Source organism: Propithecus coquereli, unplaced genomic scaffold (assembly GCF_000956105.1).
Source record: "Propithecus coquereli isolate 6110/MARCELLA unplaced genomic scaffold, Pcoq_1.0 Scaffold171, whole genome shotgun sequence".
NCBI lineage: Eukaryota > Metazoa > Chordata > Mammalia > Primates > Indriidae > Propithecus > Propithecus coquereli.
The window spans coordinates 5531951-5554674 of NW_012141747.1; the positions used below are offsets into that span (position 1 = coordinate 5531951).

The 22724-nt window shown below is 54.8% G+C and overlaps 1 protein-coding gene across 1 annotated transcript in view; it reads right to left on the reverse strand.

Annotated features, from left to right (window-relative positions):
• Positions 1-5843: 5843 nt before the first annotated feature.
• Positions 5844-22724, reverse strand: part of ZAP70 (zeta-chain (TCR) associated protein kinase 70kDa) — a 23666-nt gene continuing 6785 nt past the window's right edge. Inside the window, exons 3-14 of the mRNA XM_012641863.1 lie at positions 19314-19764; positions 18482-18642; positions 11842-11980; positions 11657-11738; positions 11530-11576; positions 11307-11358; positions 10247-10439; positions 9541-9747; positions 7694-7886; positions 7464-7604; positions 7262-7374; positions 5844-6108 (exon numbers count right to left, since the gene is read on the reverse strand). Of these exons, the coding sequence (XP_012497317.1) occupies positions 5985-6108; positions 7262-7374; positions 7464-7604; positions 7694-7886; positions 9541-9747; positions 10247-10439; positions 11307-11358; positions 11530-11576; positions 11657-11738; positions 11842-11980; positions 18482-18642; positions 19314-19715 (1854 nt within the window). The 5' untranslated portion in view covers positions 19716-19764 and the 3' untranslated portion in view covers positions 5844-5984. The remainder of the gene's footprint in view (positions 6109-7261; positions 7375-7463; positions 7605-7693; positions 7887-9540; positions 9748-10246; positions 10440-11306; positions 11359-11529; positions 11577-11656; positions 11739-11841; positions 11981-18481; positions 18643-19313; positions 19765-22724) is intronic.

Sequence of the window (22724 nt, forward strand, 5' to 3'; positions counted from 1 at the left end):
TTAACTGACCAACACTTAAGTGCACATAATAGTAATAACATTCATCGGGTGCTGGGCAGGTGGGAGTGGGAGGAGGGGACGGGTATACACACACCTAATCGGTGCAGTGCACTCCGTCTGGAGGATGGACACACTTGAAGCTCTGACTCAGGTGGGGCAAAGGCAATATATGTAACCTAAACATTTGTACCCCTGAAATATGCTGAAATAAAAAAAATTTTTTTTAAATAGAAAAATTAGCCAGGCGTGGTGGTGGGTGCCTATAGTCCCTGCTACTCGGGAGGCTGGGCCCAAGAATTTGAGGCTGCAGGGAGCTCTGATGATGCCACCGTTCCCCAGCCCGGACAACAGAGCAAGACACCGTCTCAAAAATAAGAACATAACAAACAAAAATTCAATCGAAGGGAGAATGGAGAAGGGATTTAACTCGATCACATGGAATTTTAGCGGCAGACTGGAATGAGAACCGAGGTGTAACTCAGGAGTTTGGTTGTCTGAGGAGAATGGATGTGTATTTTTTCTTCTCCCTCTTCCTTGTTTCTGTTTTCTCTTCCCGAAGTGTAACGTTGGTGCTGAGCCGAACGCCGCAGCCCCTTCCTGGGTAAGAAACAGGGCTTCCGTGGGCTGACTGGCAGGGCGGGACAAGCAGCTTCTCTCTGCGACAGAGCGAGCAAGCCCTCGCCTCACAGATGCCCACGTCTGGGGAGGAGTTTGCGCCGGGAAGCCCAGGGGAGCAGCCGTCCTCACATACCAGCCCTGGGACGCTGAGTGCGTGTCTTAAGCCCTCACAGCCTCGGCTTCCTCATCTGGAAAATGTGTTCGCGTCCCCGCCACAGGCAGATGTTTTGAGAATTAAATGGGAAGTGGTGCGTACAAGGCGCCCTGCACGTCAGAGCTGTCGCACGTGGACTCCTTCCTGGGGCCACACAGGCCTCTAATTTGAGCTCAAAGACACCCCAGACACGGGCAGAGCTATAGGCACGTGGGATCCCAGCCTCCAACAGAGAGGAGAGGAATCTGAAACGGTGAAGGGACAAAGGATGAATCGAAGGAGAAGAGGAGGCTGAGTCGCCACTTCCCCGGGGGCCAGAGGGCAGCGGCGCCCAAACAAGACCCGCCTGAGACGCAGGGGCTCTCTGCGATGCTCACGGGCAGGATGTGGCATTTGCGGGGCCGAAGCACGTCTGAAAACGCTCTTCAACCACACCTCTCACAAGAGAAATGCTGATTTTTCTTAATTTACACAATGAGATATGATTTTTCCCGCCTGAAATTCAAAAAGGTTTTTTAAATGATAAAACTCAATGCTAGGAAGGACACGGCCATGTACCTGGAAGGTGGGGGTGCCAGCTGCTTCCTGACCAGCAAGCAGGAAACAGGAAACAAAGAGGATGTCACTTGTCAGCCACCTCTGCCACTGCGCCAGGCCCCCCATTCTCCCTCTGCTGGCCTCAGCAGCCCACCTCCAACATAACCCTTTCGGCCACTCAAAACCTCTCCGTCCGCATGCCGTGCCTGCTCCCCGGGACACGCCTCACCTCTTCTCCAGCCAAATCTCACTCATCCTTCAGAACTCAGCTTTGGTGTCCCCTTCTACAGGAAGCCCACAAGATTGGCCCCTCTTGGGGCCCCTCAGCCTTGGCTAGCCTCTCTGGACCCCCAGGGCCTAGTGGGCTGCCACCATGCCAGTGGTGATCACCGTGGGTCTGCGTCCCCCATGACACACACCTCCAGAACAGGCACACAATTGACACAGGAGTGAGATGTTGGAGAAAGAGGTGTGTTCTGTGGTCTTGGAACCATGAAAAAGGGAATAGAGTCCAGGTTGGTGTCAGCATTTGAAAAACCTTTCTAAGAATTACAGCTCACTAACTAGCCCAGACCCACCTTGAGAGGTAATGAATGAGCTGCCCGTCGCAAGAGGTGTGTAAGCAGGTATCAGGATCTGCTTCCTTCAGCCTCTCTCCTTCACACCAGGGAGCCTGGGCAGAGGCTGGTCCCTTTCCAGGCCAACTATTCTACCAGCCTCAAAATGCCCCCTCGGGCTCAGAAGGCTGCCCAGGAAGCACTGGGGAAGGGCTGTCCTCGTAGCTTCGGCCACAGTCTCATGGGGTCCAGGGAGCGCAGTGGAGCCTCGGGGCCCTGCACTCTCACGGAGGGAAGGCTCGGGGCACATGAAAGCCTCTCGAGGCGTTGCCTGGGCCCGGCAGACACGCAGGGCCACGGGCAGGCGGCTGACGTTTGCGCAGGACCCTGCACGCGCCCAGCCCAGGGGCTCCCGCCTTGCTCAGAGCAAAAGCCTCAACCGCCCCGGGAGCCACAGATCCCGCACTCTCTGCCTGCACCACGCCCCACCGCCAAGAACCACCTCCCCCCGCGCGGCGGGACCCTCCTGGCCTCTGGAGCCGCGCGCACCCCGCCCGGCAAGGGGCTGCGGAAGGACCGAGGGTCACAGGGCCCGGGGGGCGGGGGTGGCAGCCTTGGATTTTCCTTCGGTCAGTGTCCAGCGGTGTCGTGGGGCGGGGGTGGGACACCCACAGAAGCAGCAGAGACGGGAGGGGGCGCGGGGCGGGGAGGAGGAAGGCGAGGGGAGGGCAGGAACGCGGAGGGCCCAGGACAGACTCAGCCTCCGCGCCCCGCCTCGGCTCCGGGGTCCCTGGTCCCGCCGCAGCCACCCACCTCCCCTCTCAAGGCAGCAGGTGTCCGAGAGGAGCAGGTGTCGCTGGAGCAGAGAAGCTGGCTCTGTCCTGCCAAGGACAGGGCAGCAGAGACAGCCGCAGACACAGGGGTGGGGCGGGCGAAGAGAGACGGGCACAGAGAGGGGGCCAGAGGCAGGGAGAGGGTGGCAGCAGGAGAAACAGGCAGCGATGGAGCGAGAAAGCTCTGCGACCAAGGGCACTGGAGGAACAGCCGCACCAGCGGGGGGAGCGAGCTGAGAGGATGGGGAGACAGGGAGACGCAATGGGGGAAAAGCGGAGACAAGGGACACAGTGCTGTGTGCTGGGTCCCCGAAGACGGCACCCCCGCCAGCTCCTGAATGCCAGTGGGCTCAGCTACTGCGGGTCCCAACCTGCAGCAGGGCTTCCCTCCCTGTCACCGTTTCCCAGCGAGTCTCACGTGAACCACCTCAGCCCTTGGAGCCCCCAAGCTCCTCTGTGGTGGAGGGAGCCACTGGCACTTCTGCAAAGGTGGCACCTGGCCCCTAGCCTGCAGCTCACAGCTTCCCTAACAGGGCTGACGCTGCCCCCCAAACTTGGTGTGGCCAGGGACCAGGTGCCATGGGCTGGCTTGGGCTCAGGGGAGATCACCAGGGAGCAGAGCACCCTCACCACCAGGGAGGGCACAGAGAGTGGGAAGACCCTCTGGTCCAATCACTGGGGACCTATGGAGAGGTCCTGGCTGGCCAAAGCCAGAGCCACCTACTCCCACACCCAGGGCAGAGGAAGGAGAAGGACTTTCTCTCCTTAGATCCCAGGACACTCCCCCTGCTCAAACACCCTCTATGGCTCCCCATTGCCTTTCAGATGTTCTAATTCCTTGTCCTGGATTTACCTTCTTTCTAGCCAACCAATTTGAAGAAACTGAGGCACAGAGCAATTAAATAACTTTCCCCCAAGGTAAATCAGGGCTAATCTGTGCGTACAATATGAGTTTTCCTAGTGGACATTAGTAAAATGAGGGTAGAAAGCATCGCAGGCAGCGGCAACGGCACGTGCGAAGGCCCACGGGGTAAGCCTCAACGTAGGCACGTTCAGGGGACCCCGGAAGAGGGTGAAGGGACTTGGTCAGAGCTGCTAGTAGAAAAGATCCTGCAAGTGTCCCGAAGGTGAACATATTACAGGGGACAGGACTGGGGACCTGGAGACCAGTGAGGAGCCTGGGGTCGTGCTCCAGGCGGGAAAGGAGACGCCAAGAGGAAAGGCAGGTGGGGGCCAGATTTGAGGCCCTGAGCTGCCTTGGCTTGGGGAACAGTGCCACCTGGTGGACCTTTTTGGATCTGCACCCTCCTTCATTGGTTCATTCACAGACATTTCTTGTGAGCCTGTTAGTGTTCCCAGCGTGTTTGACAACCAGAGGATCGTTTTTCACAGCTCCTTCCTATTAAGTAAAATTATTTTCAGCAGTAAGCATTAAATGAAGCAAATAATGATGACCATTTAATAAATGATAGTCACAATGTATTTACTGTCTGATATATTTTATGTAATAATGTAAGTCATTGTCCAGTAACTAACAAATGAATTTTAATAAAATTGAAATAACTGCAAATGGTATGATTTAAGAAGCCACTAAATTGTACCACTGATGTAATATTTTTTCATTAAGAACAATTAATGAACAATTAAAAACAATTTGCATTTTAGTATTATTCAAATTCATTAATGTAGTTCATATATAAACTAATACGTGCATTTACCAACAGAAATATTATACGGCATGTTTGCAAGGCATCACCGTTCTAAATTTCAAACACAAAATATCTCCACCTGGTCATGTAGCAGAACCAAATCGAAGTCATTCCAGCTGCATGTCTTTAGCTTTGCAATCACTGTCCCCTCATTGTTTGGAATATAAAAGATACACTCTCACGGCTCTTGGAGACGCCCAAACAATTCCAAACCATGACAAACCTCTCAAAGCAAATGCACAAAGCTGAATCTGCAAGTGTCTGGGGTTGACTGTGTAACTGGGGTTCTCCGAACAAACTTCCATGGAGAATACAAAGTCCATTAACAGGTAAGTAAGAAAATACGCTGATTGGAAGCATACATATAAATTATTAAACCCAACAGTAAAGTCAGAATAAAGTCTGTACCTGAGTTAACAGTATTGTCACAGCACCAATTCCTGGTTTGACAATGTGCTCACGTGTCGCCGAGGCTCTGGGCCTGCTGTTCCTGCTCCGCACAATAGTCAAAGCTCCTGTCCCTCCCCCATGAGCCCACAGAAAGGCCACAGGTGTCCCAGATCTCCTGGCTTTGCTCCGCAAATCAAAAGAAAGAAAGCGCCTTCCCAGAAGCCCCAGCAAACCTCCTTGCCTCTCGCGGGCTCCGAGCGGGCTCCGTGCCCGCCCCTGAACCAATCGCGCTGCCAAGGGCACTGGCTGGGGGCTGAGGATGGAGCCAGTCACGGCCGCAGCATGGGGTGACGCACGCTCAGAAAAGAAATGCAGGGCCCTGGCTCCACGTACCCCACCTGTTGGGTTCTGAGCTCCAAGAGCCCAATTTTCCATGTGGGGAAACTGAGGCAGAAAGACTTGAGGACTGTTCTGAGCAGGATGGCACTGGCATTTGGGGCACAGGTGATGAAGACCCCAGCTGGGGGTGGGGTTCAGCGTTTGTTAAAATCTCTCCAGATGATGCTAGCGTGCATCCAGCGTGGGGCACGCCCATCTCACGCAATCCAGCCGTGCACACAGCCCCTCGGCCCCCACATCCACCTGGCCTCAGTTTCCCCACTCTGTCCCAGCCCTTCACTCACATGAAGACGCTCCTAGGGTGAAGTGGGAAAACCAGCCCCATCTTCCCAGGGGTCATTTCCAGTCTTGGCCCAAACAATAAAAGTCGCTTTCAGGCACTTCTCATAACCCAGCCCCTCTCCTGGCTCCTCCCCTCACCCCTGGAAAAGATGAGGTCGCTCAAACATGAGAGAAGCTGAGTTTATTCCAAGGATGTACGTCTTCCCCCTTCAGGGCCCAGAGGAAGGAGGGTGCTGGCAGGCAATGCCCTCCCAGCTCCGCGCCCCAGGGCGAAACCAGCCCAGGACCAGGCTGCACAGCCCGCCCTCCCAGGCCTTCCACCGTCCCCCAGCAGAGAGGACAGGGGACAGGCAGGGAATGAGGCCTCACACGCCACCCGCCACAGCCCCGCTGGTGGGAGGGAGAGGCGCTGAGCTGACCCCTGCCAGACTCAGGGCCTAGGACGGGTGGAGGGCAGAGGATTAAAAGCCGGCGTGGGGGTCCACAGGCCCTGGGCGGCTGCGGCTCAGATGCAGGCAGCCTCAGCCCCCTGTGCACACGCCGGGGGGGCCTGGGCCTTGCTGGCCAGGCTGTAGTAACAGGCCCGCATGCGCTGCTCCACGGTCTGGAAGTCTGGGCGATCTTCCCACCTGCGGGGGTAGATCCAGCCACTGACCGCACCCCCAGGCCCCAGCTACGGCAGGGCGGTGGGGCCCGGCTGCTGGGGTGCTGGGACGTTGGGTAATGGAGAGGTCTCTCGGGTGTGAGAGCTGGAACTCGGGTGTTGCTGCTGACATACGGGATGTCGGGATAACTAGATAGTGCTGACCACAGAGGACTTAGGGAATTGACTTGGTTGGGTTTCAAAGTGACAACTATCGACGGGGAACTGGGACACTGAATGCTGAAGTATGAGTATGTGCCAGGGCCAGGGCATCCGTGTGCTCAGCACGGGCTCGATCGGGTGCGAGTACGTGGCCTGTAACCAAACAGAAGGCTGGAGAACCGTGGTAGGTTTGGCCAGGGGGACCTGGGGTGTTGACGGTCCTGTGTGTGGGATGTCCGTGTGCGGTGCTGGGTGCTGGGTGCTAGGTGCCGGCCTCTGGGTACTGGGTGATGGTGCCCTGGGTGTTTCCTGATAGAGACTGGATCAATACATGTTGGAGGATGGCCTGATCCAATTGGGGTGTCTCAGCCTCAATGTCCTAAGTGTCAGCCAGCAGGTAACAAGCGCTGGAGTGTCCACACGTCGCATGTGAGCGTAGGTGCAGTTCGGGTGTGCGTCGCCGGTTGTCTGATGGGAAGTTGGGCTATTGACGGGTTAGGAGCTGGGATGTCCCTGTGTGAGGCTTCAACCAGACAGGTGGGGCTGGACATACTGGTACTGGGGGACCCCGGGGTTGGCCTGCCTGGTAATCAGGCGTTGAGTGCTGGCTGGTGGAGCCCTGAGGTGCTGGCTACTGGAGAATCATCCCACGCCCTGAGTTAGCAGAGTGTGGACTTGTCTGAGAACTGCGGGTCCGTGTGCTGAGTGTTCACCGTGGGGCTGAGGCTATAGATGCCGGAGCACGTCCACAGGCAGGATGGCAGGCTGTCGCCCGCTGTAGGGCCAGTGTGTTGGGCAGCTGAGCATGGCATAGGGGACTAAAGGTATTGCATGCTGGAAAGGCCATGAGCTGGGTGAGGGGCTCTGGGTGGGATGACATGGGTGGAGCTATGTTGACACCCACTGATTGGGCACCAGGACCTCCTGCCCCAGGCCCAGGGGTTGCTCCACTGGGCCCCCGCCCACCTGGCACTCACTTGTAGGTCCAGCAGTCGCTCATGAGCGTGTACATTTCAGGCGGACACTCCGTGGGGCACTCCATCCGCTTGCCTTGCTCGATGAAGGCCATGACCTCCGGGCCCTTCATCTTCTGCTCAGATCAGGGCCAGGCACGTGTGAGCAACCAGGGCCTCCCTCCCGCCTTGCCCCACCCGTCACCTGCCCGCCTCTGCCACCTGCCTTGTAGGGCTTCTGGCCGTAGGACAAGGCCTCCCACATGGTGACCCCGTAGCTCCAGACGTCACTGCGGCTGGAGAACTTGCGGAAGTTGATGCACTCGGGCGCGTACCACTTCAGCGGCCACTTCCCCGCTGAGCGGGCCTGGGCAGGGGAGATGCTGCCAGGGCAGGGCTCGGGCACTCTCCACCCACCCACGCCCTCCACCTGGGCACCGCCGGGGCAGGGCTTACGGTGTAGTAGCTGTCGTCGGCACCCAGCGCCTTGGAGAGGCCGAAGTCGCTGATCTTGGCGTAGTGCCGGTTGACCAGCAGCACGTTGCGGGCCGCCAGGTCGCGGTGCACGAAGTTCTTCTCCTCCAGGTACTTCATCCCCATGGACACCTGGTGCAGCAGCTCGGCCACGTTGCTGACGGGGATCTCCTCCCTGGGCCAGAGGGGAAAGGGGGCAGGGAGAAGACGGCTCATGTTCCCAGGGAGCAAAGCCCTCTTCTGTGACCCAGCTGAGCACAGGCCACGTCACCACGTGCTCAACACACATGCTGGGCATGGGGCTGGGGACAGCCGTGAACAAAGCAGGCAAATCCCTGCCCTCACCCAGTCTCAAGACTGTACGTGTCACCCATAGGCCACATTCCCAGATGTACACCTCTGCCTACACCCATGGGGTGCCGTCAGGGGTGTTGTGGGCTCCACGCACACACCCGGCTCCCCCACCCCATCTTCTCCAGCAGCTCTGACCTTCCACAGTGCCGCCCTCTGCTCCTCTTTCTCTCACATCCAAGCTGCCCGCACAGCCTGGCAGCTCTGCCTTCAGATTCTCTCCGGGATCCCCCACTTTGTCCCACCTCTGCTTCTGCCACCCTGACACAGGCAGCACCATCACCCTCCACCTGGACCAGAGTGGGCAGCTCTGACCTGCCCCTCCTCTGCTCACAGCCCCTAGGATCCCCCTCACTCAGGGTAAAAGTCCAAGTCCCCCTTGCAGCCCGCAAGGCCCTGCACAACCTGCCCCACACCAGGCAGGGGCCTCAGGGCCTTTGCACCGGCTGTGCCCTGTGCCGGGAGTGCTCTCCCCTGACCTGTGCTTGGCAGCGTCCCTCAGTTTGGTCAAACGTCCCCTGCTCCCTGCACCTCCCACCCCAGCTCTCCCGACCCTCCTGGGCGGCTGTACTCTCGTTTCCACAGCGCCATCTTCCACCATACTCCAAATTTCTCCATGATGATTTATGGCCTCCCTTCTCCACCCTGAACACACAGCAAGCAGCTTTCCCTCTCTTATTTGCTGATGAATCCCAAGTGCTGGTGACAGTTCCTGTCACAGAGAAACTGCCCAATAAACACCCATCCAACGACTGAATACACGAGCCGGGGACACACCGGGAAGGCCTGTGCACCAGCGAGAGAGTGGGCGTTAGCAAAACTGTGCCGCAGTGAGTGCAAAAATCCGTGTCTGTAAGGGGACGAGTTTGGGGCGTGAGGGAACACAAATGAAACTGCAGAAATTTTCAGTGAAGGGCCAGATAGCAAATGTTTTAGCTTTGCAGGCCACATACGGTCTCTGTCACATATTCTTTGTTTTCAGTTCCGGTATTTTTAACCTTTTAAAAATGTAAAACCATGCAATACAAAAACAATGCGGTTTGCTGCCCCTGCTTCAGTTTCCCGTCAACGACAGGCAACATCCCCTGGGCCCCGAGTGTGGCCCTGGGTGACCGGGACAGAGCTAACAGCTATGAAGCTGTCACTGGCAGGGCCAGATGCTCTTCCAGGCACTTTACAGGTGTCGACTCATTTAATCCTCACAAGACGCCCCGAGGTAGCTCCTGCCATCTCCGCGTGGCACAAATGGGGAAACCGAGGGTGAGCAGCTCGGCCTGGCAGGCACGAGCGTGGGTGTCGGAGGGTGCAGAGCGTGGGCGAGCGTGTCCATGGAGGTGTGAGAATAAGTGCAAGCACACAGGGTGGTGTGCACCGGCTTGTGCACGCGGGAACCAGCGTGGGCACGTTCCCGGGAGCGAGCGCGTGTCCGCCCTGCCCGGAGGGCCCGCCCGCCCCGTGGCCCGGCCCCAGGGGCTCGCCTCTTTCCCAGCAGGAACTTGTGCAGGGGCCCGCTGCCGGCCATCTCCATGACCAGCATGAGGGCCTCGGCCTGGCAGACGCCGATGAGCCGCACGATGTAGGGGTTGTCCAGCTGGTGCATGATCTGTGCCTCGCGCATCATCTCGTCCTTGTCCGTCTTCTCCGTGCCCTGCTTCAGCACCTTGATGGCCACGTCGATCTGCTTCCTGCCCCGGCGCAGGGCCCCCGAGAGGGAGGCGTGTGGGCGAGCTTGGCCCTGCTCGGCCCCACGCCCCCCACGCCCCCGTTGTCTGTCTTCCTCCCCGAGCTGCCTGGTGGGCGCTGTGGCTCACCCCTCGGTCCTCCCCGGCTGCAGGGAGAGTCCACTGAGCACAGCTGGCTGCCAAGTTCCTCACCAGAACCACCCAGCACTGAAAGAGCCGCTCTATCCAGGCACCCTCCCCAGGGCAGCCTACGTCGTGCCCGTCGATGCAGGGGGCAGGGGCCCCTGGGATGGGCATCTGCACTCAGCCAACCTCTCCCCGGCCCAGGTGTCCCCAGGCTCCCTCCAGGAATCCTCCAGTGTGCAATGTCCCATCCCAGAGTGTTTCCCAGGCACACTGCCGTGAGACAGCAGACATCCCGGCTCCCACCCCACGGCCTGGGGGGCTGCTCCCCTCCACCCCCCACACAGCGGGGCCCCCACCACGGCAGGGGCAGCCGTACTTGCGCATGCGGTAGACGCCCTGGCGCACTGAGCCGAAGTTGCCACAGCCAAGTTCGATGTCGGCTATGAGGAGGTTCTCGCGCTTCAGGAAGAGCTTCCTGTCCTTGAGCTCCTCAGGGTCGCTGTAGGGGCTCTCATACACACTCGTGTCCATGGGCATCGGCCGCTGTTTGTCCGGGGACGCTAGGCGCGCTGGGCACACACACAGCCATGCACTCCCAGCTCAGGGGCAAGGAGAGGGCAGGGGAAAGGGGCGCGGAGGGCAGCCACAGCCCCCACAAGGCTTGTGCACTGGACAAGGGTGTGCTCCCCGAGAGCATGCAAAGCATGTAGGTGTACATGCGTGTTCGTGTGTGTGTTCACATGCATGCACCTGCACACACTCCTGGTCACAGCTGTGGGTGCCCTGTGAAGCCACGTACGAGTGGACTCTAGAGGCAAGTGCATCAGTATCCATGTGTCATCATTAGCGGGTCAGCTGTGGTGTGCGTGTGCGCATTCACACATGTACACCTATGTTGGGCCTGCCCACGTTTACATGTACACCACGCAGCCATGTTTACAAGGCCTCCGAAGGCGAGCATCTGGGTGCAGTGTTCTAGGAACGTGGGCTCTAAAGTCTGTCTGCCTGGGCTCAAATCCCGCCTCCACCCCCGCCTGGCTGCAGGACCTTAGCACCTTCCCTTCCTTCTCGTCTGTAAAACAAGAGTAAGTACCAAAACTACTTCATGTGGTGTGTTGGGAGGATGGCAATGAGCTCACACACAGTGACCTTGGAACGTGACTGGCACACGGCAGGCGCTCAACAAATGTGTGTCTGTACACAGGGAGCCCCGGGTGCGGCCAGCGGTACTCCCCTGCATGTCAGCAGCCCTGGGACGCACTCGCACACGGGCAGGCGCGACAGGTGTGGGCATGTGTGGGCACAGGGGCAAGCCAGGTCAGCCGCCGAAGGCCTGGCCCGGCCCACCTGGTCCACGTGAAACGCCTCAGTACAGCCAGGGACCCTGCTCCCAGCCTGGCGGGGGCCCCACGCACACCCCACCTCTGCCAGCTCACCTGGTTCCGGGGTGTATCCATCTGAGTTGAGGGTGTCAACCCGTCTCTGAGGCTAAAGGCCACAGGGTCAGCAACAGTCAGCAAGGCCCGAGCTGGGGGCACCCAGCCCCTCCCAGGAGACCCTCTTCCCTTCCACAGCACCCCACATCCCTGCCAGCCTCCCCCAGGAGCCCACCCACCCAGCTCCACCCGAGCCCCCAACTCTGCGGAACAGCTGACTCACCTGGGTGAAGGTGGAGGGGTGGGCTGGGAGCGTGGGAGCAGCGGCCTCTGGGGACAAAAGGGGCAGTGAGGGTGGGGGTGGGTCTCCTGCAGCCCTGCTGCCCAGCGCACCCTGCCTGCCCACGCACCTGAGGTGGCGCTGGTGTTGGGACACGCCTCCTTCAGGCAGTAGATGAGCCCGTCGGCCTTCAGCTTCAGATACTCCACCAGCTGCGGGGAGCGGGCGGCTGGCAGGGGCTCCTCTCTCCCCAGGAGCCTGACAGCCCCATCTAAGCACAGAGTCTCCCCCAGAACAGGATGGCGGGTGGCCTACCTGCCAGAGCGTGTCAAACTTGGTCCCCTCAGGAATGCAGTACTTGCCCGCCTTGTCCTGGCTGATGAGGTAGTGGTACACAGTCTTCCCATAGACGAGGGACAGTGCGTACGTGCCCTGCTCCTTCCGGGGCCTCAGCCTGGAGGGGCAGGGCAGGGATGTCACCCCAGCAGCCACCTGGGGCCCTCCTATGTCTGTTTCCCACACACACACACCCCCTATGGGTTCTGCACCCCAGGGCCCCATGGAAAAGCAGGAAGGACTAGGGAAAGTGAGGCCAGGCCCTGCTCAGCCTCCAGACCTCTGGTGAGCAGCCGGTGGGTGAAGAAGGTGTGGGAGGGCCACAGCCACGTTCACAGGGAGAGGCACGGTCATCCAAGGGCAGACAGGCGGCCATTCACAGGGGAATATTTGACCACCCACAGTGACTGACACTCAGCCCTACATGGCCAGACACTCAGCCACCCATGGGGGCTCGGCCATGGTGGGGGGAAACCCCATGTCCCCCACGGTGGAATAATTGGCTGTCCATAGCCAGACACTTGGCATCTACTGGGGGACACAGTCATCTACCAGGGACCCTCAGCCATTGAGGGGTACACTTGGCCACATGCTTGGCCAACCATGGAGGAATACTTGGCCATCTATGGCAGACACACAGCCTTCGACAGGGGCACTTAAGACCATTCTCTTGGGGAGAGAAAGCCACCTCTATGCAAAGACCCACACAGGTAAGCACAACTCCATGACCAGCTCACAAGATACCTTTGTGCAAATCAGAACAAGTCACCTTTTCATTACAATAGACTGACCAGTAATCATAATAAAATGAGACCCCTAGTTGCCTTCTGCTAAAAATTTGTCAAAATAAATATAGAAATCTTCCATGTCTATGATGGGAATCGAACCCCTCCAAGCTGGTGCCTTTGTGTGGTGAGAACCTGTCTACCCATTCCCACGAGCCCTGAGTACACACATACACACACACACACACACACACACACACACACACAGTCAGACACTGGCACCCTTGCATGAAATCCCCTGGTGAAACCAGTCAACATCTCCCACAAAACAGTATTGTTTTGAGTCACTAGCATGAGGCTCTATTCTGGGGTTCAGTGTTGATTTCCAGTTGGGGGGGGCAGCTGGCCGTGGGGGGGTCTCAGAGCTGTGGAAGTTGGAGGCTCTGACCACAGATCTCAGGGACTGATGGCCTGCAAGTGGGCCCTCCAACGTGCAAACCTCCAAAGTGCCCTGTCCAGGGATGTTCATTCACTGGACAAATATCTACTGAGTGTCGGCCACAGTCCAGGCACTGTTCCAAGAGCAGGGATAGGGTAGTGAGCAAGACAGATGTAGGCCCACCTTGCAATCAGTCCCTTCCTTAGGCCAAAGGAACAGGGAAATATCCCCTGAGTGAGGGGCAGAGGGGCAGCTGTGACCATCCCATTCATTCCTTGACAGCATATTCCCCAAAGAACAGCACAGTGAAGGGTGGTTTAGTTCCCAGGCTAGCCCACAGCAGTCTGGGGATACACAAAAATATAGGAAGTCAGGGTGGGGGTGATGAGGGAACACCAAAGGGCAAGGAGGAGAACCCCACAATAAACTGAAAAACACAACTGTCCCACAGAGAGAAAATCACTTCCATCGCTAGACTGGTGGGCTAGCCTGGAGGTTATGGTCTCTAGTGAGTAGTTGTCCTTTGAGACATGAAAACACCTCCTGAGGGTAACAACCTTAAGTTTTAAACTTGCAACAGACACTCAACACCAAGCTGCTTGTCAGCAAACAGCAAACCTCCTCCCCTCCCCTCTTCTCTCCTCTCTTGCTTGTCTGTCTCTTTCATTCTTTATTCTGGAACTAATAATTCCTTCTCTTTCTGTTTATTTAAATTTCTGTATGGAACAGTAGGGGAAAAAACAGCCACAATATCAGGCAGCTCTTCCCATCAACTATTTATCTATCTCCTGAATAAAGGATCGACCATGTGACTTGCTTTGGCAAATAAGGACATTGGCAAACATGACACAGCAGAGGCTTGAAAAATGCTTGAGCATTGAGGCCTGCCTGCCCTCTCTTGCTTTTCCTGGCAACCCTGCAACCATCATGGAAATGAGTCCTACTAGCCCAATAGAGACACCACATGGAAGAGGACCAAGGCACCCGAGCCTGCCAACTGCCACTCATGTAAGTGAAGCCATCATAGACCACCCAGCTGGCTGTGGCCACATGAGCGAGCTCAAGAAACCAGCAGAATAACCACCCAGCTGAACTCAGCCCAAATTGCCAACCAAATCAGCCAAATTGCCAAGCAAATCAAGAGTGAATAAATGACTATTGTTTTGAGCCACTACATTTCAGGGTGGTTTGTTATACAGCAATGAGTAACTGATACACTCTGTTTGTAGACATGTGAGTTCCTAAGAGATCAGCCACTAATTCCTGGATAATAACCATACACGCTAAGACATTGGTGTTATCACCGTATATGTTTTGTTGCCACAAATTCTACTTTATTTACCAAAAAACCACTAGGCGGTGGCAGTTCTTTGTTCTTGCAGTTCAAACTTGCACTTAAGCTAGAGGTACAGGCTAAGAAATCAACTTGTATTTCCACTCTTAAAATAATATATAGAACCTGATAGTGGTGATAAAAAATAAGAGCTGTCATTTATTAACATATTCATTCTAAATTTTTCACATATCTGTCCTGTAATCTTCACAGCACTCCCTACCATGGAGGGACTATTATTATCCCCATTTTGCAGATGAGGAAACCGAAGCACAAGATTATGTCTCTTATCTAAACTGCACAGTTGGTAAGAGACGGAGCCAGGATCCAAACCCATTTCTGATTCTACAGGTAATTGCTACCTATGACTGACACCAACTCTGTCACAGATTATCTGTGTAACCCTGAGCAAGTTGCTTATTCTCTCTGTGCTTCAGTTTCCTCATGTGTAAAATGAGAGAACTGGACTAAATCAGAGGTTCTTGATCTGAAAAAGGCTCCAACCATGATCTCGTGTAACTGTCTGCAAAGTCTTTGGGGTAAATATGTTTTGGGGGTTGTGGAAGGGGCTTAGCTTCAGTTGGATTCCCAAAGGGGTCTGTGATCTGGAAGAGGTTAAGAGACACTTGACAATGTACTCTTGAAGATCATTTCCAGGGATTAAGTTTCTTTTCGAGTTGAATCAACCAATACCCCAAAATACAGCCAATTACAAAGAAACAAAGCCAACTTTTGCCACACACAGCCTTAGGTACATTTCCCTCCATTCTTCAGCAGCCCTGAACCATGCTCAGCAGTAAGTGTGGTCCTGGTCTTATTTCTAAGCCTGAGTGGCATGTGTCTTTCCATCACACCCTAACCAGCTCTGGGCTTGTCCCACCCATCATGATCTACCAGGATGTTCCTCTCACCCCACCCCACGTGGGAGTCTGTTGCTACAGCTTTGACTTTAGCCCCCGACTAAGCACGTGCTGAGAAAGCAGTTACTGACTACAGGAACCACAAGAAGAATTTATAACAATTTCTGTCCAAAGCGCGCCTTATCTAATTTTCTAGGAGTCCTGCTCCTGGTCTCTTGACATTTCCCTAGAATAAGTCACTGTTCATAATGCTATTACGACTATTCTGACTGTTTCCATGTCACTGCCAGCCTCCATCTCTCTGCTGTGCCCAGAGCCTGGCTGTCCCAGCTGCACCTCCCCACTGCCAATGCTGGCCCTGTTTGCCTTGGAGACGTCAAGCTAGTTTGATGTCCAAAGCATCCACAGCTGCTCAAAATTGGTGGCCCTGGTTTTCCTGAGTTTCCTCTTATCTCAACACAGTGGTTAACCCCAAGCCTGTCATAAACTCTGCTGTGTTAGGCAAAGAGTTTGCAAACTTTTCCTTCTGGGCAGCTGAATTCTTTGTAAAACATCACATCCTACTTGGAAGCTTAAGATAGGAAACAGATCAAAGCTGAGACTCTGCTATTGCTGAAGCCAGAATGCAGGCTCAGAATCCCACTTGCTCACCCTCCACTCACTTCTCCCACCCCCAGAATGCTTCCATACTGCCAAGAGGCCTTAGGGAATCTGGGGGGAATTTTTAAAACCACTGGAGTGGCGGAGTCATTATCTGCACGTGTCTGTGTGTGAGTACAACATGGGGAAGAAAGTCAGAGGAAGGGAGGGAGGGAGAGAAGAAAAGCAGAAAATCGGGACAGAAGAGCAGAGACCAGGGGGCTGAAAAGCTACACTGGAGACCTGAGGGGAAACCAAAGAAGCAAGCCAGACTATAACACCAAAGGAAGATGGGTTTACATTTTATGAAGGAGAAAGCAGAGACAGGAGAAAGAATTGGCTCTGTCAATAGGAAGAGCTGTAGAATCTCCCTTCGTGTGTCCAGCTCAGGGGGAGCCCCTGGACTTTCGGGAGTAACGTGCACATGGGCGACAGGGATATGGATGTGTGTGAGACGTGTGACCGAATGGTAGCGGCGTCTTAGCGAGTGTCACACCAGGGGGTGGGGGGATGCAGCATCTGGACGAAGGTGGGGAACATGTGGCCGCCATTGCCATGTCCTGGAAGATGCAGTCTCCAGAGGCACCAGAGGCAGGTCCTGCCTCAAGTTGACAGTCCAAAGGAAAGAAAGCCCCACATGCCCATGCCTAAGCTGCCTATACCTTCATTGTGGCCCCCTTATTCAAACCCCATGACAGTCTGTTCGCACAATGGCTGCCTTCATTCCTCCCCTTTGAGGAGTCCACGATCCCACAGTGACTTTGGTTTTGGCCATGTGACTTGCTTTGACCAGTAGGACCTCAGTGACATTACACAAACAGAGACTTGAAAAGCATCTGTGTACCGGAACACGCCTCTCTGACTGTTCTTGGGAACCCTGCCACCACCGCCACGTGAATAAGCCCAGGCTGGGCCGCTGCACGACGACACCACTGCAACAGCTCATCCCCATCACACCGAGCCAACAGCCAGTCACGTGAGCTTGGCCATGGCAACCTACTTGGTCCCAGCCCAGCTGACTCGAACCAGAACTGCTCAGCAGCTCACAGAATGATGAGAAGTAATAAACTGTTGTTTTGAGCCAATAATTCCTGGGGCAGTTTGTTCCACAGCAAAGCTAACTGACACAAATGCAAAGGCTTCCTCTTGGAGAAAACAGCCTTAAGTCGTTCAAAAGCCATCCTTATAGCTGTGCATTATCTATAACATGCATTCGGGAGCTCCCTCGTAAGCCTTGGAAACTTCACTCCAATTTACAGAAATCTGTAAGATAGGGTGAAAAATTATTTTATGAGACAACAACGGAATCTTGGGGAGGGAAATGCATCTTGTGGGAGACCTGTGGCAATGTGCATAGGTCTCACGTGGGTGCCGAAATCAAGGAAAGTGGTCATTTCCGCCAGTGGGTTGGCCCTAGGAGAGGGAACAGCCCTAGGAGAGGTAGGTGACAACGAGGATTCCGCTGCGCAGGGTCTCAGGCCAAGAAGCTCTCATGGGAAGGGAGGCCCCAGGAACTGTCCCACAGATTTCTTGGGGGAGAACACCGGACTTCCTGAGGTCATTGGAAAAAGGCAGGCACCAAGCTTCTCTACAATTGAAGGCCAGAGTGGCCTCAGCTGACATCCAGATGACATGTATTATACAAAAGAACCCATGTCCAAGCCAGAAAGAGCAGCCCCAGCAGGGCTTTCAAACACCCGAAAGAGTTTTTTAAATAGTTTTAGAGATTCTTTCACAATAATAAACTCACAAACACATATTCACCCACATATAATAAGAGCTAATTGAGAGTCACGGTAGTGGAAAACAAAAATAAATTTAAAAAGAAAAAAAGAGCTAACACTGAATACATTTTTCATGCATGCCAGATACTGTACTATTGCTTTACACGTATGTCATCCTTATAACAGCCCCTGGTAGGTACTGCTGTCAGCTACAGGACAGTTAGAGGGATTGCTTCAACACCCTCCCAGGGCTCCTACATCACTCAGGGTAAAAGCCAAAGTCACCTCCCTGCCCTCCTCTCCTCCCACTCTGGCCCTCACCAACTAAGCTCCAGGCACACTGGCCTCCTCCATGTTTCTCGAATACACCAAATAAATCCCTGCCTCCTGATCTTTGCACTGGCCATCTGCTTGCCAGGAGCACACTTCCACCTGAAAGCTGTTCCGCTCACTTTCCACCTCCTGTGGTTCATTACTCAAAAGTCGGCTTCTCAGAAAGGCCCCCTCTGGCCTCTTAATCTAAAATCGCAACGTCCTCCCCTCCTGCACACACACAGCACTAACCACCATCTGACATGGTCCATATTTTATTCTTTTTTTTTTCTACCTGCCCCACGAGGACAGGCACTTGTGTCTGTCTGGTTCACTGCCATGTCATCAGTGACTTGTACACAGTAGGTATTCAGTAAATGTTGAAAGCAGGCAAGTTCAGCTACTCGCCAGAGATCCACAGCCAGTTGGTCGCGCAAACTGGATTCCAACCCAGGCCGACCACTACAGAGGCTCTCCTAGTCACTGCGCCTACTTTCCCGTGCAAAAGCTCCTTCGCACGTGTGAGCACAGGCACACCCCTCGCAGCCCACACCGCGCCCAAGCCCCAGGCCCCAGGCCCCACATACAGGAACTTGCCGTCGGTCTGCGCCCCCGCGTAGAGCTTGCGCTCGGCCTCCTCGCGCGTCAGGCTGCTGTGGTACCAGGGCATCCGCTCGTGGGCCGTCGTGGCAATGAGCTTTTCCACCTGGGGGGCCTGGCTGATGATGGCCTGTTCCAGCGCCTCGCCCTAGACAAGGAGGGGCGAGGAGGGTTGTAGGTTGCCACAGGAACCCCCTTCCAGCTCCAGGATCCTCCGATCGCCCTGTCCCATAAGACACCCCCACCCCACCCAGGCGCCCCTAGGGTGCGCTGTGCAGACTGCTGAGGACAGCCTCCGTCATCTCCACAGTCCCCGCCCCAATCCATCCAGGCAGGAACCACGCCTCAGACCCACCTTCCAGCCCCGCCCCAAGCGCATTTCCAGCTTGGAGATTAGAGGTAGGTAGTTGCCCACTGCAGCGTCGTCGGTGTCACGCGGGCTGTAGAAGACTACAGCCATCGTCCCAGATGCCATCCTACCCGAGGGTGCACCCTCGCCCCGCGCACCGCCCTGACCCCAGTCCAAGCCTCTCGCTCTCCAGGCCTGAGCCCCTCCACCTTCCTGTCTGGCATAGTAACGCACCACAGCATCAGTCAGGCTGTGGAAGGTGACCGCACCACAGCCACTGCGGAGCCCCTGCCTCCAAGGCGTCCTCCCAGATGCTGCCCCCAACCAGGGCCACACCCCTCCAGATTCCAAATCGGACTGGCCGCTGAAGATGACCTCTCCCTCTCCCGCTTCCCGCACGAACCACGTCCCCCCCACGGCCCTGTCCGGCCCCTCCCCTCCAGGCCCCGCCTCGGACCCCGCGCTCTCACCTCCAGCTTCCACGTCTGGCGCACGTAGTCGCGCACCATGGCGTCGCGCAGACTGTCGAAAACCCCTGGCTGCGGCTCCAGGCCTGACGGCCGGTTGCACGGCTTGCGCAGGTTGCAGGGCAGGCCGTCGGGGTCGCGCGAGTAGAACTCGCAGAGCTCGGCGGGGCCACAGTGCGCTTTACCGCCAGCGATGGCGTAAGTGCCGTTCAGCTGGCGCTCGATGGGGAAGTGGTGGAAGCGCACGTCGTGCACTAGCGACAGCACGTAGCCGCCCAGCGAGCGCAGGCACTGGCGCAGCAGGAAGAGCCCGTCGGCCATGCCCGCTAGCTTCAGGTGCTCCTCGGCCTCGGCGCGCGAGATGCTGCCGTAGAAGAAGGGCAGGTGCGCCGCGGGGTCCGGCATCGCCGCCGCTGCCCCGCGCGGGTTGCGCGCCCCTGCGCCTCGCCAAAGCCTGCGGGTTCAGACGGGGATTGGAGGCATGTCAGGGCCTCCGCCTGCGGTGCGGAGCTTGCTTTATGCCAGAGTCAACGTGGAGAGGAGCTGCAGCTTGCTGGGCATATACCGAGGAGTCCCAAACTCCCCTCTGACTTTTCAGAGCCCCTGTGCGGACGCTGTGACACCGCAACTGGTCCCCACACACCAGCACCTGGAATCATCCATTCATTTCCCAAACACGTGTCGAATTCTTATTGTGTTTCGGGTGCAGTGCTAGGGGTATGGATGCATAAGGCAGGCATGGTTCCCTCCCTGCTGTCCCGGAGATGGCACTCTAAGGAGGGGGAGGGATGCAATAAACAAAGAAAGAAACAAAAACAATTACAGATCGAGGTCAAGGTTATTAAAAAAAAAGTAAGTAGAGCAATATTAAGAGAGAGAAGAGGTCGCTGTAGCTAAAATGGTCACTTTCTGAGGAGCTAGCACTTCAGTCAAGATTTGAAGTATGAGGAGGAACAACTTTTCAAAAAGCATAGGAAAGAGCCTATCCGGCAGAGGGAACAGCAAGCGCAAAGGCCCTTAGGCAGCTGGAACAAGTTTTGCCTATCAAAGGAGCCCCACTTCATTAGCCCTGCCCCCTGCCTTCCACTGATTCTTTCCCCTCACACTTAGCTGTTCCCCTGGCCCTGCCCCTCTGCCTTTGTTGCCCCGTTTCTACAAAGCACAAGCTAATGTATATCCATCAAGGAGGAACTGGTTAAATACATTAGGGTTTAACTCCGTAGTGAACTTTGATACAGCTATTAAACAAAACGAGGTGTGTGATCAGGAGAAGGAGGAATTAGGGATATTTAGGTAGATATCTGCTAAGATGGATAACTTAAAATTGTCTACCCTCAACTTTCTGGGGTGATGGTGATGTCCTATATCTTGATAGGGATTGGGTTAACAGGTAGAGGAAAATGAAAATCTCTGGACCCCCCCCCAACCCCTTCTGTAAAAAGGCCTGGAGGCCGAGTCATGCAACACCTTCCAAATGAGTAGCTGTTATTAACATTATGCATTAGCCAGATGCCCAGGGAAAGGTAAAAGGCCTCAGGCATCTACACCGACTGCCCCCACAGACCATTCATAAGGAAATTCTTTGCTGGCCTCCCATAAACAACGACCTGCAAGTTGTAACTTTATTACAAGTTTATCTGCCCAGGTGCAGAACAATCCTTCCAACCTGCCCAGGGACATCTACATAATTGATTCTTCCTTTACTCCCCTTTTCTGACATTCACCTTATCTTATGTAAAACGTAGATTTTTCTGGGCATTATCTGAAGTCTGGCAAGAATGTAACCATTTGCGTCACTGCCCAGGCCCCTCCTCCTTTTTCTTTCTGTCTGCCCACCCCCGTTAAATACTGAGTTCCCACATCCCTGTTTAGAGAGCACGGATCACAGACGCTCCTGTGCTTTGTGCTTTTCCCGGTGCATCCTCAAACTTTGGCTTCATAAACCTCCATGGATGGAGGTCTTTGCCTCACTCACTGATTTTCGGTTGTCACACAGGAGTCTGATTTTATCAAAACTCGGAAGGTATACTTAAGATCTGTTCATTTAGTTGTACTTGCCCTCACTCAATAAACAAGAACCATAAAATATTGAACTTTAGTTAATGATCTGCATGTAAAAATGTTTAGGTGCGATGGGTACTGATGACTGTAATTTACCTTGAAAGGCATCCAGAAAATAACACTGAACATTGATTTTTTTTTTTTTTTTAGACAGAGTCTCACTCTGTTGCCCAGGCTAAAGTGCCATGGCGTCAGCCTAGCTCACAGCAACCTCAAACTGCTGGGCTCAAGCAATCCTTCTGCCTCAGCCTCCCGAGTAGCTGGGACTACAGGCATGTGCCACCATGCCCAGCTAATTTTTTCTATATATTTTTAGTTGTCCGGATAATTTCTTTCTTTCATTTTTTTTTTTAAGTAGAGACGGGGGTCCCACTCTTGCTCAGGCTGGTCTCGAACTCCTGACCACGAGCAATCCTCCTGCCTCAGCCTCCCAGAATGTGAACACTGATTGATGGATGGATAGAGACGGAGGGATAGACAGATGGAGAGACAGATAGATAGACACAATTCTTGTTATTCACAGGAGTTCTATAAAGTCACTGCAAACAATGAATTAGCAAATATTGAACCATTGCTCCTGGAGGAAATAGGTTCCTGCAAGACCGTTCACAACAGTTTCATCAACTGATCAATATGTAACCTTGGTTTTTGTGTGTTTTTGTTTAAAGATGTCTTATTTACTATATATTGTTGATTCATTAACACTGAGCTCTCAGACAACAGCACTGTAACCATAAGCTTATCTAACACATATTTTCTCTGTAAGGCACATTGCAGCCTTCTTGTGCTCAGGAACACCAAGCAGCACTTCAGCACTACACTTGGGGGCCATTTTATATAGTGAAATCACCAACAAAAAGCATACAAATTCAAAAAACGCCACACCAAATAGACTGTGAAGAAGACACTTACAGTATGGGAGGTGAAACAAGAAGTCAGAGTGGTCCCCTTGTTAGACCTTGGAGGGAACACGTACATGGGGTGACTCAGATTTTTGCCACTGTGTGTATGTCTGCGAATGATGGCAAAAGCACCATCTGAGTTTTGAAGTTACAAATAAACTCTAGCAATGGCCGGGCGCGGTGGCTCACACCTGTAATCCTAGCACTGCGAGAGGCTGAAGCGGGTGGATCGCTTGAGCTCACGAGTTCAAGACCAGCCTGAGGCCGGGTGCAGCGGCTCACGCCTGTAATCCTAGCTCTCTGGGAGGCCGAGGCGGGCAGATTGTTTGAGCTCAGGAGTTCGAGACCAGCCTGAGTAAGAGCGAGACCCCGTCTCTACTAAAAATAGAAAGAAATTAATCGGACAACTAAAAATACATAGAAAAAATTAACCGGGCATGGTGGCACATGC